Raw genomic sequence first — 16,637 nt, 5'->3', positions numbered from 1 at the left:
TAATGGTTATCTGCATGTCTGCCTTCCAGGAACTCAACCAGTCTGACTAGGCTAAATCCTGAGAAATGTGTCACAGGCAACAGGCAGTACAGTTGTGTTAGTTAATGCAGCAGGCCAGGTCAGAAATCTGATCAGAAGGAAGGCAGGCTCTAAAACAGGAGACTTAGCTGCCACCTTGTTTTTGGTAACGCACATTTACTGCTTGCCTTTCAAAGAAAGGTTAAATGTGGGAAATAATAATGGTTTTGCTGAGGAAAGACTGTTATGGTGGGAAGTATGTAAGAAATGATTTTAAAGCATGTGTATGACTGAGGTTGGATACTTTAAACTTGAATATTTTGCCTTCACTTTTCCTGAAGACTAATTTGTTTTTGAGACAGCATCTTTAAAAAATTTTTTTTATTAATTACCGTTTATTCACTTTGTATCCCAGCTATAGGCCCCTCCCTGATCCCCTCCCAATCCGACCCTCCCTCCCTCATCTCTTTCCATATATCTCCCCAAGTCCACTGATAGGGGAGGTCCTCCTCCACTTCCATCTTACCCTAGTCTATCAGGTCTCATCAGCACTGGCTGCATTGTCTTCCTCTGTGGCCTGGTAAGGCTCTCCCCCATCAGGGGGAGGTGATCAAAGAGCCAGCCACTGAGTTCATGTCAGAGACAGTCTCTGTTCCCCTTACTAGGGAACCCACTTGGAGACTGAGCTGCCATGGGCTACATCTGTGCAGGGGTTCTAGGTTATCTCGAAGAGTGGACTTTGTTTGTAGTATCAGTCTTGGAAAAGACACCCCCCTCCCCCCGCGCCCAGGTATTCTGGTTCTGTTGCTTTGAGACAGGGTTTTAAGCAGCCCAGGCTGGCTTCAAACTTGCTGTAGTAACCAAGGATGACCTTGAAACTACAATCCTCTTGTCTTATTGTCTTATTTCCTAACTGCTGGGATGATGGGTATGCACTGCCATGCCCAGCTACTACCTTTCTTAATACTTGGTAAGGCGTGGTGTTCTGTGTCCATGCTGGCTGTGATGCTTTTCCAGTATATTTGTAGTAGTTGACTGTTTTCTATGCTCTCTTGACTTCCTTGATACACTAGTAAACTGCACCATTGATTTAGTTCCCAGGCTTCATTTGGGATGGAATGAGGATTTTGTTTTTAATTCACCAAGTTTGTTTTTGAATGATTACATTTTTTTCCTGATCATGAAGCAGTACTAGGATAATATATATAATGACATCAAAGGAAGTTCTCTCTGTCGGCGTCATCGTTGCTGGCAAAACTTTTCCCATTTATGAAGTACAAGGAGTCCAGAACTCTCTCATTTTCATCCAGTTTTGTTTTTTTTTTTTTTTTTTTTTTACTTTGCAGAAGAAACTTAGAAAAAAAAATTACAGACATACTTGTAGAAGTGAAACACTGCCATGAGTGAGGGGAAGAATTGTATGTTAGCTTGTCATAGGTCTAGTATGTGCTGTCTGTTTTTCTATTTGAATTTCCAAATTGCTGCAAATAAATCCTTCTAGAGGTATATGCCAGTTTGCCTTGTTTTCTACAAAGTAGATTTGTTCCTCAGTGCTCCAGAACTTTCGGTATAAAAAATCTCACTGTGGGCTGCAGGAAGGGCTTGCCTACCGTGCCTCTGCCACTGTGTAAACAGGTGTGCAATATGAGGCAGAAGAGGTAGAGGGAGTGGCTTAAAAGTTGAGGGTCATCTTTGACTAGATATCAAGTTTGAGATGTGGGCGAGCCTGAGATGCTTGAGAACCTGTTTCAAAAATTACAAAAGGAAAATGTCATTATGCTTTTAAAAATTATGTCATTTTGTAGGCACATGCCACTGTACCTGGCTAAGGAAAAATTGGTGTCTGGTGAGGGGGTGTAGCAGGCAAGGGGGCTTGTCACCAAGCTCGAAGACCTGAGTTGTTCCCACATGGTAAAAGGAAAGAACTGGCTCGTGCAAGTTCAAGTAGGCCCCCCAGCTGGCATACGCACACACGTACACACACGTACATATAGGCACACACAAATACATGTAAAACCATACGGACTTTCTGTGTCCACCCCAGCTCTGATTAATGACACAGAGACTTGTATTTATTTATAGTAGCTTTAGGACTTAGCTTACTGTTGCTCTCAACTAGCTCTTATAACATATATTTAATAGGTGTTCTGCTATGTGGATTTTTACCTCTCCTCACTTTCATACTTCTCATTCCAAGGAAGACCAACGTGTCTCATAGGCCAGTCCTTTCATGTCTTCTTTCCCAGAGTTCCTGCCAATTCTCTCCTGCCTTTGCTGTAGGGCATGCAGCACCAGTGTGAAGGCTTTGGAGAACAGTGTTTAAAAACATTGAGACAGGTGATGCTTTGCAATACCAAAGTCAGGTCTGTACTCAGGTCTCTGCTGGGACAGACATCAGCATTGGAATATACAAAGACAACCTTCACACCCTGCACAAAAACATCACTCCAGCATTCATACACACACTCGCACACACATACACATATATATGTACACACACATATACACACACAAATAAAAGAAAATTTTTTCTAAAAAAGAAAAACCTTCATGGTGATTTATTTTTATTTTTATTTTTTTGCATAAACATCTGGTGAGGTCAAGAAACTGTGGGATGGTGTTTTTGCCAAAGTCCGGCTCTGACAAGTCAGGGGAGAAGACTGAGGCAGGTGTAGGCTGAGGCTGCCCCATCAATTGCTCTGAAGACTTTTCTCTGCAGGGTGCAAGACTTAATTACCTGGAGCCAGCAGGTCTTTTACTCAGAAAAGCAGCAACAGAAGCTGCTAGCCTGCTCTGGGTTCTGAGCTTGTTAACTCCTTATGAGTTTGTGAAAAGAAGAAAGAGGAAAAGGAAACAAATCAAAAAACATGCACACATGTATTCATGCAATGGAAGAAGCAAGGGGCTACAGCACAAGTTTATTTCTGTCCTGTGTTTTTATACCCTCTAAGACAAAGGTTCTCTGCATGAAAAAAACAAAAAAACAAAAAAACAAACAAAAAAACTCATTCAAAAATAGATACAATTGCTACACAAAAGGAAGTTAAAGTGGGAATACTGATTCTAAGTTCTTTCATTAGAACTGTATCTAACTAGATACATTTGCTCATTATAAATTTAAAGCAGTGGTTTTATCTATATGCTCATTATGAGTTCAAAGCAGTTTTGTCTTTTTCTTATTTCAAATCTACATTATGTGCTCAAAGCAAGAGTTTTTATGCCAAGGTTTTAACCAAGAAACAGGTGTCTTGTCTTGTATTGCTAATTATTTATTCTTTGTTTTCATATGGCCTTTATATTCATATGGCCTACTCATCATGGTACACACCTGGACTAAATCTAGAATGAATATATTTCCTTGATCATTTGTTTTAGCCTTGTTTTTTTGTTTTTCTTCCTGGTGTAATTCATGTGGTTCACAGAGCTCCTAGGTTTTTTTGTTTTGTTTTGTTTTGTTTTTTGTATGTTTTTTTGTTTGTTTGTATTTTGTTTTTCATGAAGGCTAGAATTTACTTGAATCAATTCAGGAATCATTATCAGGAATTGTAAAATCATCCTCATAGAGTCTACAGGAAATCTGCCCAATGCATTATGCCAGATATATGAGACAAGCATAGGAAGGCAATATAGCAACAACAAACAGTTTTGAGGCAAAATCTCTGGTGTTAGTATTTATATTAAAATGATGCCATGTATACAACCAATCTTAAATGAAAGAGGTTTTATGGGTCAGTGGGAAAGGAAGCAGAAAAGAGTTAGGGCCTGAGTGAGCCATGAGGTCAAAGAGGCAGAGAGAGACAGAAAGACAGATGGAGGGGGAAGGCACCCCAACAGAGAAACAAAAGCAGAGAGAACAAGAGATGGGAAGGGGGGGAGGTAAGATGCAGGGATCCTTTTCTCACCGGCTCCTGGCAGAGGCAACCAATGATGACATCAAAAGTGGCTAAGTAACCTAGAAGTGGGCAGGTGCACCAATCTGTGAACTAACACCTGTGGTTGTGCAAAACTGAGTGGGCTGCCTCCAGGAAGCTCGCTTGCTTGCTTTTGCCAATCCTGTGCAGCTCTTGGCAGTTCTCAGATGTGGAAAGGACTGTGGCTGATTCTATAAACTCAAAACATTCCACTGAGTTTTTCATACTCCCATCCTCCAAACACTGGATATCTCTTGATTCTTATTTGTATTTTCCAAAACCGATTTGACATTTTTTGCAATTAACTTTTGGTCAATTTCAAAGTTAACCACAAATTTATCATTTGTGTTATTTACTAATATATTCTTCTTTTTAATTTTCTAGAAAATAATAGAACAAAGTACACTTATCATATATTCCTTTAGTTCCTCTGTCCCACTCGGTTTCCCCCTGTTATAAACACCTTATGATATTTTGTACAGTTGATAGGCCGGTGTGGACATTATTATTAAAAGTCTGGTTTGTCACACTAAAGTGAACAGAGAAAACCTTTGAGGTCTCAACCTGACACAAAGAACCATAAGGCAAACAAGGAAAGCTGGGAAGGGGAGAGGTCACCTTCCCCAGGGAAGAACACATCAATTGGTTGTGCAGTGCCAAGTGGTCAGAATGAAAACATTTATACACAGACGGGACAGGTCATAGGAACAGATATAAATACATGCATACAATGACAACTAAAGGAAGCAGAGGCCATGAATTTGAAGGAGAGGGGGGAGGGGTATATAGAAGGGTTTGGAGGGAGGAAAGGGAAGGGGAAATTGTAATCTCAAAAAAAATGTCTATAGTTTATGCTAGTGTTCATTCTTTGTCTGACAAGGTTCTGACAAGTGTGCAAGGACACATACCCACCTTTGCAGAAAAGTTGTCCTATCCTCAAAATCCTCCTTCACCCCTTTCTCTGTAGTTGTTGCCATTTCTAGGATATAGTTTTGTAATTGTACAGTTTTATCGCCATTCATATTGTCTTCCTTTGCTTAGGGTGGTCGTCATCTTTTCTTCCTCCCCCTTTTTCTTCTTCTCCTCATTGTTCTCCTCCTTCTTCCCTTTCTTCTCCTTTTTCATGTGAATGCATGGTAATGCATGCCTGTGATTACAGCTGGTTGCAAAGCTGAGGCAGGAGAATTGCAGTTTTAAGACCAGCCTGGACTGAAAAGTGAAATCAAGGCCATTCTGGGCAACTTAGTGAGAGGCTGTCTCAAGAAAAAGTGGAGAGGGGACTGTGAATGTGGCCTCAGTAGTGCTTGCCTGACATGAGCCAGGCCGGTAGTTCAATACCCACCCCCATGCCCCAATTCTGTTACATGATTTTACTGTAGTTAGTGTACTCAAGATGTCCCTGGTTATCTAAGGGGTTTTTTGTTTTAAAGATTTACTTACTTATTATATATACAGTGTTCTGCCTGTATGTATGCTTGCAGGCCAGAAGAGGGCACCAGATTTCATTATAGATGGTTGTGAGCCACCATGTCTTGTGCTGGAAATTGATCTCCAGATTCTTGAAGAGCAGCTACTGTTCTTTACCTCTGAGCTATCTCTTCAGCCCCCACAGAGGTTGTTTTGCACTTGTAAATAAGTGTGTTCATATGAAATATGTGAAGATAAAACTCTAGGTGAATTTATTTGGAATATACAAAGAAAAAACAAAAACAAAAACAGTCTGGGATATACAGAGTAGACCACAGTAGCCTGATAGGAGTGCTGAAGAAAGGAAAAGGTGTGTGTGTGTGTGTGTGTGTGTGTGTGTGAGCATGCATGTATGTGTGCACATCTACTCAGTGTGTGTGGAGCCTCAGATGTTATTCTTCAGGAATCCTGGATATCCTCCTGTTTCCATTTCTCTACCACTGGGAATCACAGCCCATACTACCACACTTGGCTTTCTGCCTCACCCCCAAACCTGGCTTTTGGGGACTGAACTCAGATCTAAGCACTTTACCAATTGAGTGTTCTCTCTCTCTCTCTCTCTCTCTCTCTCTCTCTGTCTCTCCAACTGTGATCATGGTTTTAGTATGAAAGCAAAATGTTATGTAAGCTGCTTTGGCAGGCGGGCAGCATCTTGCGAGATCTGCCCTGTTCTGATTGGCAGGCTGCCTGGGTTTCTAGGTGAGCATTAGGATCTTGGAGCTCAGTTCAGGTCTTGTAGTTTTCAACTGGGCTTGATCTGGAGAAGACATGTAGCTTGAGCGGTTTCTTTCTGGGCCTTTTTTACTTTATTTTAGTTAAATATAAAAATGACTTCATTTTATGTGATATGCTTTCTATAACCGCTGTAAATTTTTTTACGTTGAAAATTTTTAATTAGTACAAAGTGCCTGTTTCTTTGTGTTATTTTTATAATCTTAGTTTTGCTTGATTCCTTCCAATACCAGCACCTTCTTCCCCCATTTCCTGCCCCACCCTTGTTTGTATCCTTCTACCTCAAAGATACCCATCCACTTTCAGAACTCGTGTGTTTAATTACTCTCCCTTTCTGCCTCTTTTTCCCTCATCTCCTTGGTCTTTACTCCTACAGAAATGTATATATGTAGAAACTGGAAGCAAGGTTCAGCATATGAGAGAGGACACATAATATTTGTCTTTCTGATCCTGGGCTATTGCACTTAATATATTTTTCTGCCAGCATTAATGATTTCATTTTTCCTTTTGGCTAAATACAAAGATGTAGGGGAAAAGGAACCCTCATTTCATCACCGTTAGTGGGAGCATACACTGATCTGCCACTCTTTCCACAGTAGCCGGGCAATGGAATCAGCCGAGATCCCTATTAGCAGATAAATAATAAGTAGTGAAAATGTGGTTCGTAGACATAATGGAAGTTTATTCGGCTGCTGTAAATCACTGTGTATAGTTTTTTTTTTTTTTTTTAAGTTTTGAATACTACTCTTAGGGCATACCCTACCATGGTGCACGTGGGGGTCAGAGGACAATTTGGGGAGTCGGTTCTCTCCGTCTATCTCGTTTCTGAGGCAAGTTTTCTTTCTTGTTTCTGCTTGATGCCCACTGCAGACTACCTGGTTTTGGAGCTTTTGGGTGATTATTCTTCTGTCTCTACCTTCCCACTTGCCTTGGGTGTCCTGCTGTCAAAGTCTGACCTCAGACTTCTGTGGCCAGGCCTTTTAAAGCTTTTTTTTTTGAGGTCCCAAGTTTTTGTTTTTTCCTTTTTCTGAAGGCAAAGTAACAAGAGTTTCCGTCACCCTGTATGTCTGTCAGTATTTGATGTTGTCAGTGTTTTGAGTTTTGGGTTTGTTTATTGGTGACAGGGTCTCACTGTGTAGCCCCTGGGTGGGCTGAATTTCAGTTGTTCTAAGATGTGCAGATCTGCAGGGTGCAGTATTTTTTGGTGGTTCAAGATAATGGGTGTCTTTTGATATGCCTGTTTTTTTTCAACCTTTAAATAATCTCTGATGAAACATCTATTCACACCTGCTGCCCTTTTGAAAAATGCTGCTACCTTCTTCTTGTGGTTTAAGAACTCTGTGTTTTCATAAGGTATTTTGGAAGATAAGTATTTTTATGACTTTCTTTCTATGTTGTGATGCTGTTGTACAGGCCAAAGTTTTAGTTTTACTGATGTTCAGCATGCTCATTGTTTCTTTCATCCATCCCAGGGCAGGGAGCCACTAGGTTTTCTCCTATGTTAATTTTAGGACTCCGACATTTTGTGCTTCTAATGTAGCTGTGTGACCCATTTGGGGTTAATTTTTGTGAAACATATAAGGTGTGTTTCTATATTGCTTTTCATGTGTGGATGGCCACTTTTGTTTTTGCCTCTCTGTCTGAAAAGCTCACCCTTGCTCCACTGAATGGCTTTCATTTCTTTGCCAAAGTCAGTCTGTATGGGACAGTTTCTGGGCCCTTTTTTTTTTTTCATTTACAAAAGGAATTCAGGCTTCAATTTCATGTTTATTTCAGTGTGATATTTTGCTTGCCTAACCCAGACACTGAGTTTGAAAAGAACTGTGTCTGTTGGGTTTTTTGTAAATCCAATCATTTTGTAATTATCCCAAGAGTTGCTCATTATGTTTGAAGTCATCTTATGAGGAGCCTTTTATAAATCGAATAGGAGGCTTCTGAAAGCGCACTTTTTTTTTTTAATATTCTAAAGAGGAAGACAATAATCTCTTTTAGGGTGTCTTGAAATACATTTTGAAAGGAACCTTTTACTTCATCATAGAAAAGTCTTCCAGAAGTACTGTTGGAGTATAGATAATTGTGGAGGCCGCTTAGGAGATAATGCAGACTTTCTCGCACACATTGAGCACTCGGAGGTCACAGTGCTAATAGGCACTGTTAGAGAGCCCACAGCCTCTGCCATCCGTAGTTCTTCATGCTCTGGAAAGCTGACTGTATTCATACCCACAGCATTCTTGTTCTGTTAGGCATCTTTCTGAGCCTCTAACCGGTATGGAAGCACGGTTTAGGGATTTCATATGTTCTACAAACCGACACATGGTGGAGCTGAGATTCAGACTTGGCGTGCCTGACTGCAAAGACCTGGCAGCCACAGTGTTCTAGTTCTAGTTCTCCCTCACACTCTGTCAGCAGGAGGTGGGCTTGCAAAACAAACAAACAAACAAACAAACAAAAAAGCAGCTCTTTTATACTGGATTTATTCTTTATAAGCTTTCACATCATTAATTATGTCAGTAGACTCCTGTCATTATGTTGTTTCCCCAAACCCCTCACACATAAGCATATTTAAGACATCACGGAGAGGGTTTACATATTTTAAGAATTCCCAATTTTACCATTTTCCTGGGAAGGACTTGAGATGTAAAATTAATCATTATGTTCCCAAATAAATTACTTACATGGAATTTAAGTCTATTGTAAACCTTTGTTTTGTTTTATTTTAATAAACTAATTTTTAATGTTGCCCTATGTTCATATTGAGCAGCATTTCAGACTTTTTAAATTCAGTTTTCAAATAAGCAGTTTTCTCTCTTTGTAATATTCTAAAGCCTCCTATTCTTTTGCATACTACATTCAAGGGTAGGAATTTATATGACCATACCATGTGCTTTATGTGACCAGAAGGCTTTAGAGATTTAAATATTGGGAGTGTCCTGCCACATGAGACATAGCTGTTTAAAGCTCACTGTGCTAAGTCCCAATTTGGTTATGCCCATTGAGTGTCCATTAAGGCAGCCTTGCTGCCCATTCTTATCTAGAAAAACTTTTGGTTTTCTTCTTCTTGAGTTAGTTAAGAGGTCAATTAGCATTGCCTGTTGGCTTGTGTGGGGTTGGAATGACTGCTGACTTTTCTCTCTGGCTGTCCAACAGAGCAACATTTTGCAGATGTCGTACTTAGTGAAGAGTTTCTCAACCTTGGCATCGAGCAAGTGTGCAGCTTAATCTCAAGTGACAAGCTCACCATTTCTTCAGAAGAGAAGGCAAGTGATACTTTTTCTCTTCCCCTCTGCCTCTCCTCTTCTATTTCTTTCTGCCCTCACCTTTCTTCTTTCTTCTATGGTGCTGGGTCATTTTCTTTTTCTTTGGGCAGGTGGGGATGTCAGGAAATGTGGGTAGAACAGAGGACATTGTGTTGTCCATCCCCCTCCCCCCTTTTGAGATAGGATCTCTCACTGGTCTGGCTGGCCACTGAACCCCAGGAACCCCCTCTCTGCTGAGATTACAAGGAAGTACCATGGTGTCTGACTGTTTTTACCTGGGTTCCAAGGTTTTGATGTTTGCAAAGATATGACTGAGGTATTTATCCAGCCCGGATATTTCTCTTCTTATTTTATTTCACTTATTTTAAAAGTTGTAGTCCTGTGTGAATAGAAGCCTCAGTGACTGGAAGAAATGTACATGACATCTTCAGCAGGAGCTGTGCACATTAAAGGATTTAAACCAAGTACCTTTGGGAGAGTGGGGCTCTTTCTACAGCTAGATTCCTATAAGTATTTGATATAAACACAAAGGACAAAAACTCATTAGCATTGCTGCCTTGTGAGTTGAAAGACCTTTCTTTAACATTTTTAAAATTATTAGACCAGAGGTAGGAAGGAGTTCAGTCCACCAGAGCTGGAGCTACATCCAAGTTGGGTGCTAGGAACTGGTCTCAGGTCCTCTACAACAGGAGGTGCTCCTAACTGCAAAGCCCATTTCTGCAATCCCTAAAATATTTTTTTCAAGGCATTGAGATTTCATTAGTTCTAGCTTGAACTTCCTTGAATGCTATCATCCTTTTAATTTGCCTTTTGAAACTTACATGTCAACCCTGCATGTCACCCTACCTCCCTCCCTCCTTTTTTCCTTCTCCTTCTCCCTCCCTCCCTCCCTCCCTCCCTCCCTCCCTCCCTCCCTCCCTTCCCCCTCCATGCATCCCTTCTATATGGTTTCTTTTTCTGACCTGACATTTTGGGTTGACTTTACATTCCTGAGCCTTCATATGGTTGGAGACAGAAGCTCCTCTTAACTGTTCTATTTTCTCTGGGCAGTTTGTAGCACATGGTAATTGGGAGACAGAAGCGTACAGAGCAGGCATCTTTAATCTAAGTATCTGGGAGGCAGAGGCAGGCAGATCTTTGTAATGGGGTTTGTGTTTTGCCTCCCAGCTCCGAATCCCATAATAATGACTCATGAGTCTCAAATTATGTTTACAAATACCTAGGCCATATAGATAGGCTCTTCTCTGACTAGCTCATAACTTAAAGTAATCCATGTATACTAATCTACAATCTGCCATGTGTCTGGTTACCTCTGCTCAGGTATCATGTGTCTGTCATCCTCATACCTTCCCCTACTTTGCCTTCCCCTACCTTGCTCTATCCCAGAATCCTGCCTACCAGATGTTCTACCTTCTCTTCTACCCTTTCCTAAAGGCCATAGGTTTTTTTTTTTTTTTATTAACAGGTGTTGCATTCATATAGTACACAAGATATTCTTTCTACAGATCTTTGTGAGTTCAAATGCAGCTCTGTCTACATAGACCCAGGAGAGACAAGGCTACCTGACTGTTGAGAGACCCTGTCTCTAAACAACAAAACCAAAACAACAACCACAACAAATAGAAGCTCAGAGAAATGGTGTATGCAGATTGCATTTAAAGTTATAGAGGCTCTAATTCTATTTCTTGGGGTATTCATGACATCTGGGGGAATAAAAAGATACATTCTCTCCATGATTTACGGCGTAAAAATAGGCAGAACTGTGTTATCTACATAGTTTAGAGAAGGGTTGACAGTACTGCTGTAATAGATGAAGGCTAAGTCCCTGCTGTACCCAGTCACTGTCTCAGGGCCCTGGCTGTGAGAGTGACAGGGCAGACTGCTCTAGACATAGATGTCATAGTTCGAAAACCAGTGGAGCAACTACATGGTTACAGAGGCCTGTGTGAGGTATTGTAGGAGCGTTTTGTTTGGGGGTAAGGGGTGATACTTCAGCTTAGTTTAGATGCAGCATCCACATCTTTGAAAAATGAGCTAGGGTTTTCAGAGAAACAGAAATGGCTTGGGATAGGGAATGCATTTCAGGACAAGGGAACAGGCTATACAAGTGTAAGTGCTGTGAGGGTAGGATTGCTCAAGGGTGGCTGGGTAGAAAATGTCAGTGAGAGTAGCAAGAAATGAAGTGGGAAGAGAGCATCATGAATGTCTCCAACTGTATTAAATATCATAACCTTCCTTGTGGAGCTGGAGAGCTGCTTTGAGGCTTGAATCAGGAGATGGATACCATGATAAGCCCTGCATTAGAGAAAGATCATGAGAACTGCTTTGGTTTTCTACTGATACCTAATAAGCCACCCCAGAATGTTGTAGCAGGCTCAGTACCCCTGCTATCATGTGATCCGTTCAGTGGTCAGACTTCATGGAGGATGTAGCAGGGACAGCCTGTTTCTGTTCTATAGCACCCAAGGCTTCAGTCCGTTGGCCCAGGTGACTGAAAGTGTCTAGCTGATTCTACTGGATTCTCCTGGAGCGGGAATCTGGGGCTTCCCTTCTTTAATCATGTGGTAGCTTTTGAGTCTGAAATATCCAAGTAATTAATTCCTGCATAGACATGTCAGGCTGGAGAGCTAGTGGGAGGAGGGTAGTTATGCTGTCTGTCTGTCTCCAAATCCCTGTCTGTCCTCTCTCATCCTCTTTTATCAGCTGCTGAAGGTTTTCACAGTGCAGTCATTGTTGGAGGTAACAACAATACTTATGTGGCGTATATGGCCATTACAACAAGCAGTTCAAGAGGCCAAGGTGAAAGGTGATGGCCTCGTCTGGTCCTTGCACCTTCAGAAGTTGCAGAGTTGCTGCTACCGTCCATGCTTTGTTGGTTGCATAAGAACAGCTTAGGTTAACTGTGGAGATCTATTGCACAATGGTGTGAGTCCTCGGAGATGAGACTTACTGGGGGAGCAGCTGCATAGACTAGTTTTCATGGTGGTGGTGAGCAGGTGGCATGAGGGCCAAGTAGGAGAATGTTGAGGGTATAGCAGTGAGCAGAAGAAACTGACACAGGACAGTGGAAGCAGGGCTATGGAGCTGACAGAACTGAACGGCAGTGGGTAGAATTGACAAAGTGCCAACTCTTTTCACTTCTTTATTTTTGGCACCTGGCATGCAGAAGTATTTAATAAGTCCTTGTTGACAGGATAAATCCAAGAAAGATGGTAATTAGAATGAGCACTATATTTAGTTTCATGCAGTATCAAAATAGCTTGTTTTTATTTCCAGTAACCCATTTGCATATTGTCATACATTACCTGCAACCTTTTAAAGATTATCTGGAAATATATCCATCAGTCTGGGAGGAAATTATGTAGAAAGACAGTGTCCCTTTATTAGCTTATTAGTTTTCTCAGATGAATGTGTTGTATTGTAATGTTCTTCCACTTAACATGTAAAAATGCTCAAAATGCTACATTTAAATGTATTCTGCTGTGATAGCCCGTTGTACAGACCCTTAATTTATAAGAGTGTGGCCCAAAATTGGTGTGTAAATTTAAAGAGAATTTCACAACATCATTAATTTATAAGAGTGCATTTATTTGATAGTTTTGTTTTGCTGTGACCACAACACTCGACAGAAACAATATACAGGAGACAAGATTTGTTTCAGCTCATGGTTTCAGAGTGTTTGGGCTCTCATGGCAGGAGGGCATGGTGTAGAGGCAGCTTCCTGTCTTGGGGGCTAGGAAGCCCAGAAAGGGGAATGCCAGCAATCTGCTGGTCTCCTTTTCTCCATTTACTCCATCTGGGATGCCAGTCTATGCAAAGGTGACACCTGCATTTGAGATGGATGGATCCTCCCTTCTCCCTAGTTTTTTTTTTTTTTTTTTTTTTTCCTCTCTCTGGAAACACCCTCACAGAGACTCCAGGTGTGATTCTAAAGTCAGCCACATTCCTGGTGAAAATTAATCAGTACCTGGTGTGGTGGTTTGAATGACACTGGCCCGATTGGCCTGTATATTTGAATACTTGGTTTCCAGTCAGTGGAAATGTTTGGAGAAGATTAGGAGATGTGTCACCGTGGGTGGGCTCTGAGGTTTCTAAAGACATTCCCAGTTAGTCCTCTCTGCATGAGAGTAAGGATACTGCTCCAGCACCATGCCTGCCTAGCTGTCTGCTCCCTTGCTTCCTGCCATGGTGGTCATGAACTCCAGTGCTCTGGAACCATAAGCCTCTAATTAAATGTTTTCTTTTATAAGTTGCCATAGTCATGGTGTTTTGTCATGACAGTGGAAATAAAACTAAGACATGGTTTTCAATTTAGCGTCTCCCTGTGCTTTATTATTATGGGTGCTTTATTATAAAGGAGCTTAAGTCTATAAACAGAACTAAGCACACAGTGAAGAAAGCTATATATTATCATTTTATGCAGCTGCTGTTCAAGTTCAGTAAGATGTATGATGAACTTAGTAAAATGCTTAGTGAGCATGAAATGAAAAGTGCTTATTGGGTACTCAGAAGTACTTAGTGAAGTACTTACTAAGCTCTGTATGTCAAAAGAAAGAGAAGCAAATTGGACCAAATGCCTTTTTGCTTTGCAAGTCAGGATTTCTTCAAGTTTTTGGTGTTTCTTCAAGTTCATAGATTTTGGTGTTAGCAAAATCTGTATTAAGATATGTTTCATCATATATCTATATGCTGTGGCATAGAACTGATTTTTTTTTCCTTTCTCTGTATTTTTTAAAGGTGTTTGAAGCTGTGATCGCCTGGGTGAACCATGATAAGGATGTGAGGCAGGAGTTTATGGCTCGGCTCATGGAACACGTCCGGTTACCCTTGCTTCCTCGGGAGTATTTAGTACAGGTAAGTGCAGCTAGAATGCACACAGCATCTGCTCACCAGCCTGAAGCTTGGGGGACGCCTTTCCACAGTGCTAAGGGCTGCAGGCCACATCCCTCTGGAGTGTAGGAAGGCAGTTAAGGCACCTGGCACCGTAACGGCTGCCCCCTGAGCTTGTTCCTAGAAATTGGCTTCCACCCTTTTTCTGAGTCAGGAAAGTACTAGAACTTTCTAGGGTGGCATTTGTACCCCCCTGAGAGCACATAAATAATTTACCCTGTATTAGCATTTTCCTTGCTGTCTTCCTTTGATAGACTCTTCCGATTATACAACAGGAATGGACTTTTGAGATTTGACCCAGTTGCTATTTAATTCTGCTTCTTAATTTCACAGGGAAATGTATGTAGTTTCTCTATTTCTAAGATGAAGAAAAGCAGGGTATCTGAAGTAAACAGAATGAATGATTCACAGTCATCCTTGGAGTATTTTAAATTTGCTCTGTGTTGTTTATTAGAAATCTTTCAGGAACATCTCAGCATTACTTTATGCAATTAAAACCATTTTTAAAGAGTCATTTTTGATTGGAAGATCAGGTTTCAGCATTTTAAAGTTTACTGAAACCTTGCTATTTAACATGGTTTGTGTGGTCTCTGGATATTGTGGTTTTTAAAAAGAAAAAAAAAGAAAGGGGGGAAAAAGAACAGAAAACTATTATTGAGGTAAAGCATTTTTGGGGATGGGGGAGGGGAGGAAGGGAGGAAGAGCATATTGACTGACATATAGGAGTAATGGTTTAAAGTATTTTGGGTCTCTTTTCATTTGCCCTCCTGTGTAATTTTCTAATCAAAAGTGACTCTTTATAAATGGTTTTAATTACAGAAACTAATACTGAGATGTTCCTGAAAGATTTCTAATAAACAACAAAGAGCAAATTTAAAATACTCCAAGGATGACTAAGAATCATTCCTATGATGAACTAATAACTTTGTGTAGCCCAGTTGGAGAACCTGTTATCTCCATTTCTTAGTAGCACAGATCACAGTGTTGGCATCTTCATATTCACTTAGATTTGTCGGGACATCATGGGGTCGGGGGGTTGTTGGATTCCAAGATAAAGTCCCCAAACCTGCAACCCCTGCCTTTCCCATCATGTTTCTCCCCGCCTTCTTTCTTGTCAGCTCTTTAAAGATAAGGCATGAAGTGGATGTGACTGTTATCTGCAGAGTAGGTTTTCCTCCTGAGATTGAAGTTCATTACTTTCATTGCTGTTTTTCTCTGCAGGCAAATGCAGAAACTGGTGTGGACATGACAGTTACTGCTTTGTTTCTTTTCCCTGTCTGTTTCTGTAACCAATTTCTCTTGCACTAGCCGTTTTCTCTCATGGGGCTTGTCTGCTTTCTTCCCATAGCGGGTTGAAGAGGAAGCATTGGTGAAGAACAGCAGTGCGTGCAAAGATTACCTCATTGAAGCCATGAAGTACCACTTGCTGCCTACTGAGCAGCGCATGCTAATGAAGAGTGTGCGGACGCGGCTGAGGACACCCATGAACCTTCCCAAAGTAGGACCTATTGTTCACAGTTGTGCTTGCCCCATCCGAAGGCCCACAGTGAGCTGTTAATGTTTTTGATCATCTGAATTTTCATATCTAGTTGTTTTCGTTTTTCTGCATGGGAAATGAGCCCAAGAATACATCATAGAATATATGATATAGTCTGTTGGCTGCATGTTAAGGATAGTGCCCAAGAATGCATCAAATAATATATGATTTCATTTCTGTTGGCCACATGTTAAAATATGGATTGTTCATTTACTCTTTAAAAAACATTTCCCAATTATGATTTAAGATTTATTTTATTATTTTATTTGTGTCATATATGTGCACACATGGAGGCTAGAAGGAGGCATCAGATTCCTTGGATCTAGAGTTATAGGCATTGTGAGCCTCCCAGTATGAGTGCTGGGATCTGATTTGTGTACCTTTAAAAGAATAGTAAGTGCTCTTGGCCACCGAGCCATCTTTCCAGCCTAATTTACTTAATCTTTGTGTGTGTGTTAGTGTGTCTGTATGTAGACACACTCATGCAGGTACCCATGTAGAGCCCAGAAGAGAGCAGTAGGGTTACAAGTGGCTATGAGCTATTTGGTGCAGGTGCTGTGAGCCTGACATGTTCTCTGAAAGAGCAGCAAGAGCTCTAAACAGCACAACCATTTCTAGAGCCCCATCATTTAATCTTGATAAATTCTGGAAGGGATGACAATTGGTTTTTGTCCATTCTGAGTTCTTCTAATTAAAGGAGCTGTGGGAAGAAGAGGAGAGTTAGACTAAACAACAAGATTTCCTGTGAGCAAGGTCATTTATACCTGAAATCCTGGTGTTTTTCTTAGATTTACGTGTTAGGATGAAAGATGACCAGTAGCTCAA

At 40.9% G+C, this 16,637-nt stretch overlaps 1 protein-coding gene across 4 annotated transcripts in view; it reads left to right on the top strand.

Annotated features, from left to right (window-relative positions):
• Klhl2 (kelch like family member 2) overlaps positions 1-16,637 on the top strand; it is a 111,491-nt gene that overhangs the window by 78,054 nt on the left and 16,800 nt on the right. For all 4 annotated transcript variants that reach the window (XM_060381852.1, XM_060381851.1, XM_021637848.2 and 1 more), the window contains 3 exons: positions 9,276-9,385; positions 14,123-14,239; positions 15,624-15,773. In XM_060381852.1, the coding sequence (XP_060237835.1) occupies positions 9,276-9,385; positions 14,123-14,239; positions 15,624-15,773 (377 nt within the window). The remainder of the gene's footprint in view (positions 1-9,275; positions 9,386-14,122; positions 14,240-15,623; positions 15,774-16,637) is intronic.

This window comes from Meriones unguiculatus, chromosome 4, assembly GCF_030254825.1.
Source record: "Meriones unguiculatus strain TT.TT164.6M chromosome 4, Bangor_MerUng_6.1, whole genome shotgun sequence".
In the NCBI taxonomy this organism is placed as follows: Eukaryota; Metazoa; Chordata; class Mammalia; order Rodentia; family Muridae; genus Meriones; species Meriones unguiculatus.
The sequence above is the reverse complement of the archived record's forward strand: the minus strand, read 5'-3'. Positions and strand labels throughout refer to the sequence as shown.